This window comes from Perca fluviatilis, chromosome 2, assembly GCF_010015445.1.
Source record: "Perca fluviatilis chromosome 2, GENO_Pfluv_1.0, whole genome shotgun sequence".
Lineage (NCBI taxonomy): Eukaryota > Metazoa > Chordata > Actinopteri > Perciformes > Percidae > Perca > Perca fluviatilis.
Window position 1 is genome coordinate 7528744 of NC_053113.1, and position 12220 is coordinate 7540963.

Sequence of the window (12220 nt, forward strand, 5' to 3'; positions counted from 1 at the left end):
AAATACATTGTGATATGTTTGATATTTTTGTTACATCCATTTTCTATTTCATATTATGACTTACCTGTAGGTTCTGAGATGGTGTTTGATAAATTCTTCACTAGCTCATTCTGATTCATCTTCACTAAAACTATTCTGGTCACTTTAATAGTGTTCATACTGTAGGTCAAGAACATCTGGTCCACTGTCTTCACCCTGTTTACATTCTCCAGTTTGCTTTTTCGGATTGCTGGGAAGTCTTCAATGGCCCCTTTCTGCTGCAGGTGCCACTTAAATTTTTCAAAGTCCTCAGCTCCCAAATCTTCTAAAGTTCCCAAGACGACCTCTTGAGGTGTCTCCATCTTTGCTTCCTGCAAGGATCCAAAATATATCAAAAGAACTTGGTCACCTTATAGAAACATTTTGGGTTAAAAATACTCAGATTATCAACATAGACCAGTTTTGGACTTCCGGTGTAGCGACTTGATAGAGTAGTCGCAATTGTCCCTCACTTCCATCCTCTACATCTTTAACCTTCTTTACAGTCCAGCCAAATTGCTGGACTGCAACACGTTTTTCACTCAAGATTTAATAATAGGGCCAGGGGCACTGCCATCATTATTAGCAAAAATGTTATGTTTGAACCAGGAAATACCGTGTCCGTGCTTTGCTGTGGTGGCTGGCAAATTGCAAAACATACCCATAATTTTGGCCAGCGTCTACGCCCCCAACTGGGATGACTGCGCATTTATATCCACATTTTTTCAAACATTGAAAATGAACGAATCATTGTGGGTGTAGATTTTAATCTGGTCCAAGTCCCTGTACTGGACAGATCGTCGAACAAACCGGACTCCTTAACTAAATCAGCCCAAACTCTGCATGCTTTTGCCAAACGACCCGGGCTCACTGATCCATGGAGGCATATGTCTGTGTTCTTGCTGAGGTTCTAGGAGCCATCAACTTGCTACAGAGCGGCAAATCCCCAAGGTAGGATGGCTTCACTGTAGAGTTTAATTGCTTTAAAGAAATGAAAACATCCCTCGAACGTTTTTTCTAATATCCAGAAGCTCCTGTTGCCAGACCTTCCTCTGCAGTGCTGTGAAGATAGGTCTGGCAATGTGAGACTACGTTTTCACATGTGGCGTGGCGGAGTTAGCAAGCTAACCTTAGCCAACTAACAAGTCGTCTACTAGCTGGCTGGTTCCGCCATGTTTTCATGTTTTTTATAGTCTTGACCCTCACTGGATGAGCCCTGACTGGAATTCGAACCCTACTCTCCTGTTACGAAATGGATGATTTTACCACATACTTTATGTTTAGAACACTGCACTCTGCACACATGATATGATTGGTCGCATGATGGAACATGATTCCTTTTCAATATACTGCAAATAGTCTGAATGTGTTTTAAAACAATTTCCATGAGTGTGTTTAAATTGACTACTCGGTTTGTTAAACCTGTTTTTTAAACAGGGCCCTGGAAACAAACTGGGACACATATAAAATATTAATGTATAAAACTGAAATTACAGATTATTGCGTGATTAATATATTTGAATAAACTTTAATGGGCCTCCTGCTAACCATAGCAAGGTAAAATGCTGTTGGATGTGTCATGGTTGTGTATGTTTCAGTTTCCTGTTTTATTTTGTAGTCTTTCTCCCTTGTCTTGTCTTGTTTTACTTCCTGTCTTGTGTTTCCCGCCTTTGTGATTGTCTGCCCCACTCTGATGTGTTTCACCTGTTCCTGAGTCCTTGTGTCACCTATCTCTTGTTTCACCTCATTACCTCTTGTATTTAGTCTGTGTGTTGTCTTTGTCTAGTGTCAGATTATTGTAGTGTTTTGGGTGTTTGTGTGTGCTTGCATTTCCCTGTTGTTGGGTTCCTTGTGGTTTTCATGTCTTTAGTTTTCCCAGAGTTTTTGGAAATTGTTTTGCCTGCCTGCTTGCCTCAGGACTTCCTTTGTTGTTTGCACCACTTATTTTATTAAATCCTCAAACTATCCACTGCCTACCCGTCTCTGCATTTGGGTCCGATATTGTCTGGAGTCGGGACAGGATGTTTTTTTTGCTGTACTGTAAGATTGATATTACTATACTTATACTTAATAAAACACTTGAATATTTCATTGTTGAGTTAAATGATAATTGAGTGTTGACTAATTACTTTGTTTAAGGAGTAATAACTCACCCTCTTCTCTACACATTACATACTTATCATTCCAAGATGCATCTACACACTACTTTGCACTGTTAATTTTTGCACTTTACATCCCACTCCATGTGTACTTCTTGACGTCTTGATATTATGTCTTATTTGTATATTTGTATTTTTGTACATTATGTTGATATGTGCCTATATGTATATTGTTGTCTCTATTGTACAGTATGTGTCTATATTACTATTTGTCTACTGAATGTTTACTACTACATGTCTATTTGTTGAATGTATAGAGAGTTAACACTTACCGAAGTCAAATTCCTTGTTTATGTAAGTATACTTGGCCAATAAAACTGATTATAATTCTGATAAGTAAAAAGTAACGTTTTACACTTCCTGAGTAAATTTCCCAACACTGTTGATGACACACTTATTCCCTGAAGTTGAGTAACACAGATGATGGTGACAGAAAATTAGTTGAAATTGGCTTTAGTTTGCTGCCAAGTTGAAGACGGTTTAGTATTTTCCATCAACCGTTAGTTAATGTACACTTTAAATATGAGGAATATACTTTAGGCATGCAGTACATATCTCTAATTTGTATATAATTTGTGCAAAAACTGCACTAAAAGAAGCAGCATACTCAAACAACGACGTAGAGTATAGCAATGTTCTGAAGATCTTGACATCATAACTACACCTATTTTAACACACACACACACACAAGTTAAAGTGATGGTTACACTAAATCTTTTTGTGTATTTATCAAAACGTGCATAAGCAATCTTAACTAGTCGTTTTGGTGTCTAAGCTTAACTATGGTTGGAGAGGTTGATCAGTTGCCCTTTAACGTTACATCACAGCTTGATTTCACCTCAGCAACAGAGTGTTTCCTGCTGAGTCCTAATCCTCCCATAAATCACACTGACTCATCTTTCTCATTCAAAGCAACACTTTATCTGGACTTCTCTCTGCTTGCTGATCACACAGGTGGCCATCTTGATTCACAGCTTTAAACAGTCACACTTTCACCATCAATTCAACCGTTTTTTCAAAAAACTACGATTAAGGTCATCATCTCAACCAATCATAGATCCACTTACTGAACTTTCAGCCATCAGCGACCGTCTCTTCTGTCCTCAGCAGGTCTGTGTAGAAAAGGAGCTTCAACTTCCATCAGACGAAGTAAAGCGGCGCTCCTTATTCCTCAGTCAGAGAGTGTTTAAGTGTGTTTCTGTGTTTGAGTGTGTTTTTGTGTGTGTGGTCAAACCTCACTATGAAATATGCAGTCTGACTGGTTGGACTATATGACTATAGTAATTTTGTCACCACTCAACCAAATGCAAACAGCTGAGGAGGTGAGGATATCACAGCAGATTGGTGGGGGGCAGGCTGTGTCCACCCTGTTCTCACTCAAAACTCGTAAAATACAGACGATCGGGCAGTGTCTAGCAGCATCAGATACATTTCAGTTAAAAAAAAAACTTGTTGTTACGTTTTTTGGGGGCTGAACGTGGCCATGTTGTGGTTATGAAAGAGGAGAGATTGGATGACCCATGAGGTTGATACATTTGCAGCTTATTTTCTTTTTTCTTGCACATATTGCACACTATTTCCTGATCATTTAGCTGTTGTATATATATCTCTTCTCTGTACAACCTTTGTTCTTTCTATTTGCGTTTGGCTGGTGTGTACCAGCTTGGGTATGAATGAAAAATTAATCTATATTTGAACTATTTTACCATCTAATTAACCTGTGCTGTATTAATACCTCCCTTATGAGTGATGTAGCCTATTTCATCATTTTATTCCTGCTTGTTACTGCTTTGCATGGTTAAACAGTTCAAGAAGATGGCTCGGGTCTGTGTTGCCTGGCTGTGTTCTGATGCCTGCATGGCTTTTTATACTGAATGGGGATACTGTGGATAATGTGTAACTGTGCTAAAGTCTTGCTGCTTCCTGTAGCTCTGCATGGCTTACCTAGAAAGCGTATTGTTGCTCTAGCTGTCTGTGTGGTGTCTTGTTGACTTCTGTCTGTATAGTTTAACCTGTACCTGTACGGTTGGGGACAGAACTCAGGCGCAGAGACTTGAACTGGTGCAAAAATTATTTTTTTACTGAATAACGAAAGTCAATGATTAGTGTGAGGATCTGGGTCTGAAGCAGGCTGGGGCTGGCAGTGGTAGTTATGTTAAGTTAAATGTAAGACAAGTGAATGTTGCTACATGGTAGGTAGGCTGTCGAGACCGCTCACCAGCCTACTGAATGAGACCGTATTTAAGGACCGCAACCGAGGGTACTGCATGAGTCTATACTCAAATGGGTGTCTAGGTTCTCGGCAAGTTTCAGTTATCAACTAATCCCAGAAGCCTTTATTTCTCATGCATCTTAGATGATTATGTACATAGAAATTCATAGGCCACATTGTCAATGGATATCACATACAAATACAAGTCATGTTATCTTAGTAGTTATGTTAAGTTAAATGTTGGTTACATAGTAGTTAGACTGTCACGAGGAGACCACGCACCAGGCTACTGAATGTAACTGTGGCCAGTGCGTGAGTCTAGTCTCGGTCAGTATGAGTGTGTATAGTATGTCAATCAAAATTGACAAAAATATAATTAAAAAAAAACGCCAAAAAAGTGACAAAAAATTGGAAATAAAGTGACAAAAGATATTTGAATAAAATCGACAAAAAAGTGTCTAGAAAAGTGTAGCAAAAGAACAACAAAATGTAGAAATTTCGACCCAGAAAAACACAAAGTTGCAGGCCGATGGGAAGACAACACAAGGGTTAGTAAGATAGATAGATAAATAAATAGATAGATAGGTAGATAGTGTATCATTTGCATCTTTAAACATTTGAAAAGAACATACTAGTCTTAAAATGCCCATACTATGAAAAAATCCCTGGTCTCTGGTGCTTCCACACGCATACAAACTTTGAAAAAAATCCATCCATGGTGTTCTGAGTGAGATACGGTTTCTGAATGTGTCCTGCCTTCAGTCTCCGGGTGAGCTGTTCAAAGTGTGACATCACAAGCTGAAACGAGATGGCTATCCGCAACCGTTAGCTAACGCTAATGCTAACGCTAATGCTAATGCTAACGCTAATGCTAACGCTAGCATGCTACCTTGTTCTCAATAGCAAAGCACTGCTACAACACACACAAGTTCACCATAATCTCCAAAAGAACTACTTCCATGTGCGCCCTGGTTTAGAAGAAGTCTCCCAGCTAATCCTGCCTTGTAACTGACCGAAATTGGAGAAACCTTTCTTTTACTGTCTATGGAGCTAGCTGACATGATCTACATCTGAGCTACTGAGCATGTAAGAAAGTGCAAGTACAAGTAGTAAAGAAGAAGAAGAAAAGAGGTCTCACTCTGTAGCTAAAACAGAGACCAGGTGAAAAGAGGATCTGCAGCAGTGAGAGAGAGCTGTGCAGTACAACAACAATATGGTGTTTGTTGAAAATTAAACCATGTAAACCTATTCTGGTACAACCTTAAAATACAGTTATGAACCTGAAAATGAGCGTAATATGGGCGCTTTAATGTTAGTGATGAACTGGGGAAGTTTTCATGGTGAGATGTAAAGTAGCGGCCTGCAGACTCTCTGTTTCATTATCACATCTTCTAAAGACACAGTTACACGCACACACACACACACACACACACACAGAGCCAAGCTGTTATTTCTGAGAGTATACAGACTAGGCTTCTAGTTTCACTCGTATATTTTAGGGGTTGTCAGATTAATAAGATAAATACTTTGATTTGTGATTAGTTATTCAACTGTTATTTAATGAAACCATGTTACAAGACCATACATTTACAGAAGACAAGAAACTAAAGAGAGACATATACATTAGATACAATAGATTGATGCATAGACAGACAGACAGACAGACAGACAGACAGACAGGTATATATATATATATATATATATATATATATATATATATATATATATATATATAGATAGATAGATAGATAGATAGATAGATAGATGCATGACAGACAGACAGACAGACAGACGGACAGATGCATGGTAGATAGATGGATAGATAGAGCTGGAGGAGGTGACGTACGTAGGGCTATGAGGGTGACGTCATCCCCTCTGTTTCTCGGGGTGTGTTTGTTTGTGAGAGGAAGAAGCTGGTTGGATGTTGGGCGGGGTCTGAGGAGAGAGGGGGAGAGAGAGAGAGAGAGAAGGAGAGAAACAGAGAGACAGAGAGAGAGAGAGAGGGAAAAACCTCCCGATCCTGCTGCTGCTGCTGACAAACGGAGAACAGGAAGGACGGAGAGACAGATAGACACACAGAGACACGGAACAGAGAGACAGAGAGAGAGAGACATACAGGAGAGACAGACGGACGGACAGCCGGGAGGATGGGCCGGCGGAGCGGCCGTCGGTAGCGCTCTGTTTTCAGGCACGGAGCTCCAGGATGAGCGTAGCGCTGCAGGACCTCCGGAACACCGTGAGTACACACACACACATACACACACACACACACACACACACACACACACACACACACACACACACACACACACACACACACACACACACACACACACACATGTTAAACGAGCGTGTACCCGCCACATGCACGCGCCCGGACGCGTGACACGCAGCTGCACGGTCCCTGTCTGTTTTTTGGCTGATTACCTGTCAATCACTGACTGACTGATCTGTGTGAAACTGTGACTGCAGACAGGTGTGTGCGTGCGTGTGTGTGTGTGTGTGTGTGTGTGTGTGTGTGTGAGAGAGAGCAGAAACACATTTTCAGGCCTCCTGCTGACGTCACTGATCAAACAGGCTGATTGATCACTAAGGGGCGGAGCTACATGTTGTAAACAGTTGTGGCTCAGCCCCCCCAGACCCTTATTTTCAGAGATTTCTTTCCCATTTACGGCAGATAGGCTACTTGCACTTTTTTTTTCAAGCCATTTATTTATTAGAATGCCTTAAAATCTGTACATCATTAAGGGAAAACGAGCTTTGCCGAGGAAACACTGTGCGTGTGTGTTAAAGGGGAGACTAGTGGACAGACCAGTTTGGGGTGGACTTTACCGTTACATCACTGCAGTTGCGCACGTATAGTGATGGCAGAAAACCAGCCAAAACAATGATGAATATACCGTTTATCACAATACATCCACGTGCTACAACTTTCCTGTTTCAGGCTTCCAGACTGTGGGCGAGAGTTTAGATTCTCTGCCGGGCCCTTGATCAAGCATTTGTGTTTTTTTAATCATTACTTTATTAGCCTAATTGGGTGGAGAGAGAGCTATGCCATTATCATGCGCAGCGTCTCTTCCACTCGCACGCACCACACCGGGCCTGCTGGGCTGTATGGTGGAGCTGAAGTGCAACATGGAGCTTGAAGATGTAAATGCAAAAAATAAAAACAGGAAAATCAGTCTACCTTTGAGCAAGTCTGGAGGAAAGTCGGAGGTATGGAACCATTTTAAACAAGTCATGGGCAGTGACAACATATGTGTCGGCTTTGTCGAGTGCATTAAGTGCGGTACGCTGCTCGCCTATGACGGCAAATAAACAGGGACGATGAACAGACACATGAAGGCAATCTTCTCCAAGCATACCCCTTCTCAACAGATTTCTGTAGTTCAAACAACTCTGAATTGTAGTTGAGAACGTCAGTTATGCCCACGTATTAAAAAGTTGTCGGGTTTAAATCGGGCTCGGGTAGGGTCAGGCTTGATTTTTTTGGGCCCTATCTAAGCTTTACCGTAGGCGTAGCACAGGGGAGAGCTCTCTCTCCAGGGCCGGCAGAATAAAGAGCAGGTACATCTCCACCGCTACGTTTAGGTTTAAACACTCCCTAGGAACATGCATTTCCTGGGTGTTTTCCCCCGGGACAGGAACCCATCCTGGCTTGAAAGGCCTGTTTTTTTATGACCCACCCATCCCCCCCGACCTCCTCCCTACACGGCCAGCCGCGCTCTCATAGAGCAGCACGCAGGGTGGTGCATACAGAATAAAATCATGTAATGCACAGCAGACTATGGTGCAGGTAGATTATTTTCTGAAATATAGTGAGTGTATTCTTGTAATAGCCTATTATAACTTTATATTTATAAAAATGTCATGACTCCTCCAAATCTCAGAGATCACAGATAGGCTATATTTTGAATGTGCACAAAGTTTTAAATCTTTTATTAATTCATTGAAATGAATTAATGTATCATTGAGGTGAATTTAATTGTCATATGCACATTTAAGGAGGTTACTTCCCCAACAAAAGACGCAAAAGAGGAGGGAAGAGTAAATGATGCCTAGGCTACATGTGTGCTGACTCAGATAGAATTAGAAAGTCGAAAGAATAAATAGTTGAACGCAATACAGAATGCCTGAGATCCTTACTGCAATATATTCCATTATGTTTTTATATTTGGATTGTAATCTACAGTATGTTTCCCTTTACACAGAGATATTTCCAGCATATTGATTCAGAAAAAGGTAGAAATAGGTGCATAAAAATTCACCTAAATGCAGGAAATTAAGTGTTTAATGTATTTTTGACCACCGCATCATAAACCATCCACACAGATCTGAAAACAAGACCTCGGCCTTTGGGTTGCCAGACCAGTTATGATTAGGCCAAATGTTGGTGCCATCTAACTTACATCTACAAACTGGGCAGCTAAAATGAACATACACTGGTTATTAACAAGCTGGGCAAGCCAATCACTGTTTTGTATTGCATGTTTATTTAAATGGGTCCGGGCTAATCCCCGAACCTCCTGAAGTCCTAGAAACACCCCTGCTCACTCACTCAACCAACCTGGCGTTCTCGCTCTGATTTACGATTTGATTGGTTTAAAGTAATGTAAACAACCCAGAGAGTTTTTTGTAGCCAGACCTTCCTCCACAGCACTGTGTGTGTGTGTATGTGTGTGTGTGTGTGTGTGTGTTTGTGAGTCTGTGTGTCTGTGTGTGTGTGTGTTTCTGTGATTGTGTGTGTGTGTGTGTGTGTGTGTGTGTGTGTGTGTGTGTGTGTGTGTGTGTGTGTGTTTTACCTGATTGGTTGTTAGAACCCCTGCGGCTGGCTTCAGGAATGTGGATCCTCCGGTTGGTCCCTGAACTCACCAGACCTGCAGCTCTCTGAATTAAAGTGTGTAAACTTCCTCCTAACTTTCTGGGAGGTTCCTGGAAGGAAATCTCTTAATTCAGACTCATTTCCCAAAAGGAACAAAATAAAGATGAATTTATTTAATATATTTAATTAAAGTGTTGGAGAGAAACATCACAGGGTGTTTTTCTGTGTGTGTGTGTGTGTGTGTGTGTGTGTGTGTGTGTGTGTGTGTGTGTGTGTGTGTGTGTGTGTGTGTGTGTGTGTGTCTGTCTCAGATGTCTTCAAACGGCAAGTTGGCTTAAATCCACACGTTTTTTAGTCCAATAAATAAACAAAATAAACTCACAAACACCTGTTTTTCCGTTCTCTGCAGCATTTCTGACCATCAACCCAACATTTGCTTCCGTCCGACACGTGTGTGTGTGTGTGTCTGTGTGTGTGTGTGTGTCTGTGTGTCTGTGTGTGTGTGTGTCTGTGTGTCTGTGTGTGTGCGTGTGTGTGTGTGTGTCTGTGTGTGTGCATGTGCATGTGTGTGTGTGTGTGTGTTGGGTTGGGTTGGGCAGGGTTTTCTGTTTCCTGTCTGCAGCTCTGTGACTTCCTATCTTAAGACGCCCAGTTTTCCGTTGACCTCCGCTGCTCCTGTTTGTATCTGACTTCATCATCTTCATCATCAGTGTTGGGTATATAAAAAAGCCAAAAATCTTTGAAAGAAATGTTAAAATGACAATAAAAGTTAAAGAAAAACGCCAAAAAATAGGACAAAAAGGTTTTAAAAACGCTGCAGGGGCAGTGAAACATTATCAATGTTTGGAAAGGCGCCAACAAATGAAATGTATTATTAGTTTTTAAAAAAGTTGTAAAAGTGTTGATTCCCTGAAAGGATTCAGTGTCCTTGTCTGTGTGTGTGCATGTGCGTGTGTGTGTGCGTGTGTGTGTGTGTGTGTGTGTGGGTGTGGGAAATTTTTTTTTTTCCACCCATGTTTTTGTCACTTTTTTCAATGTTTTTTTTATAAATAAAAAAGAAATTTAAATTCTATGTAATAGAATAAAACGTGTGCAGAGTTGTAGGGAGCCATCCACGTTATTTCTTTTGGAAAATTTGGTTGAAAGAAACCCAAATTTTTGATATAGAAAAATGGGTCAGATTTGACCCGAGGAAAACAGGAGGGTTAATAACATAAAACATTATCTCGGATATTAAAAGAGCTTCGTCAACCGGTTTATTAAAACATTGAAAACATGGTGAGAAAACCATCTCTCTCTCTGCAGATCTTCACACGTTTCTCTCTAAAGAAACATGAGCCACTACAACTCACTACAACTCTGGACTTTATCAGTGATACCGCTGCAGGCAACATTCCCCCAAAATCTCTTCTTTATTAAGCTTTTTTCTTCCTCCTCTTTTTTGGCTCTTTACTACGGAGCCCCTAAGGGGACATGAGCAAAAAAAAACTATCTGAAGTTTAGTTTCATGTGAGCACATACAACCACACGTATATTGATGTAGCCAGGGCCATACTTGAGACAGTGACAGCTAGAGAAATGACTACAGTACAGGAGTCATCCATCCATCCATCCATCTTCGTCCGCTTATCCGGTGTCGGGTTGCGGGGGGAGCAGCTCCAGCAGGGGACCCCAAACTTCCCTTTCCTGAGCCACATTAACCAGTTCTTACTGGGGGATCCTGAGGTGTTCCCAGGCTAGGTTGGAGATATAATCCCTCCATCTAGTCCTGGGTCTTCCCTGACGCCTCCTCCAAGCTGGACGTGCCTCCACCTAGTCCTGGGTCTTCTCTGAGGCAGCTCCCAGCTGCACGTCCCTCCACCTAGTCCTGGGTCTTCTCTGAGGCAGCTCCCAGCTGCACGTCCCTCCACCTAGTCCTGGGTCTTCCCTGAGGCCTCCTCCTAGCTGGACTTCCCTCCACCTAGTCCTGGGTCTTCCCTGAGGCCTCCTCCTAGCTGGACTTCCCTCCACCTAGTCCTGGGTCTTCCCCGAGGCCTCCTCCAAGATGGACGTGCCTCCATCTAGTCCTGGGTCTTCTCTGAGGCCTCCTCCCAGCTGCACGTCCCTCCACCTAGTCCTGGGTATTCCATGAGGGCTCCTCCTAGTTGGACTTCCCTCCACCTAGTCCTGGGTCTTGAGCTCCTCCCAGCTGACACTCCACCTAGGTCCCGAGCCTCCTCCCAATGGACGTCCCTCCATCTAGTCCTTGGTCTTTGGCTCCTCCCAGCTGGACTTCCCTCCACCTACGGGTCTCCTGAGCTCTCTAGCTGACTCCCTCCCCTATGGGTTCCCGGGGCCTCCTCCCAGCTGTACATCCCTCCACCTAGTCCTGGGTCTTTCCCGAGGCCTCCTCCCAGCTGGACATCCCTCCACCTAGTCCTGGGTCTTCCCCGAGGCCTCCTCCCAGATGGACGTCCCTCCATCTAGTCCTTGGTCTTTCCCGAGGCCTCCTCCCAGCTGGACTTCCCTCCACCTAGTCCTGGGTCTTCCCGAGGCCTCCTCCTAGCTGGACTTCCCTCCACCTAGTCCTGGGTCTTCCCCGAGGCCTCCTCCCAGCTGTACATCCCTCCACCTAGTCCTGGGTCTTCCCCGAGGCCTCCTCCCAGCTGGACGTGCCTGGAACACCTCCCTAGGGAGGCGCCCAGGGGGCATTCTTACCAGATGCCCGAACCACCTCAACTGGCTCCTTTCGACGAAAAGGAGCAGCGGCTCTACTCCGAGCTCCTCACGGATGACCCTATCTCTAAGGGAGACGCCAGCCACCCCCCTGAGGAAACCCATTTCGGCCATGTGTACCCTGGATTTCGTTCTTGGTCATGACCAGCCTTCATGACCATAGGTGAGGGTAGGAATGAAAACTGACCGGTAGAACGAGATCTTTTCGTCACAACATACAGGAGTTAGTTGCACTATATTTTAGTCTTCATTAGGTCTTCATTATAAGGACATTGCTGCTTTGCTTGCAATTCG

General features: G+C 43.0%; 1 protein-coding gene across 1 annotated transcript in view; it reads left to right on the top strand.

Moving 5' to 3' along the window:
* The first annotated feature begins 6355 nt into the window (after positions 1-6355).
* Positions 6356-12220, top strand: part of ece2b (endothelin converting enzyme 2b) — a 35620-nt gene continuing 29755 nt past the window's right edge. The window contains exon 1 of the mRNA XM_039776913.1: positions 6356-6625. Coding sequence (XP_039632847.1) covers positions 6593-6625 — 33 coding nt within the window. The 5' untranslated portion in view covers positions 6356-6592. The remainder of the gene's footprint in view (positions 6626-12220) is intronic.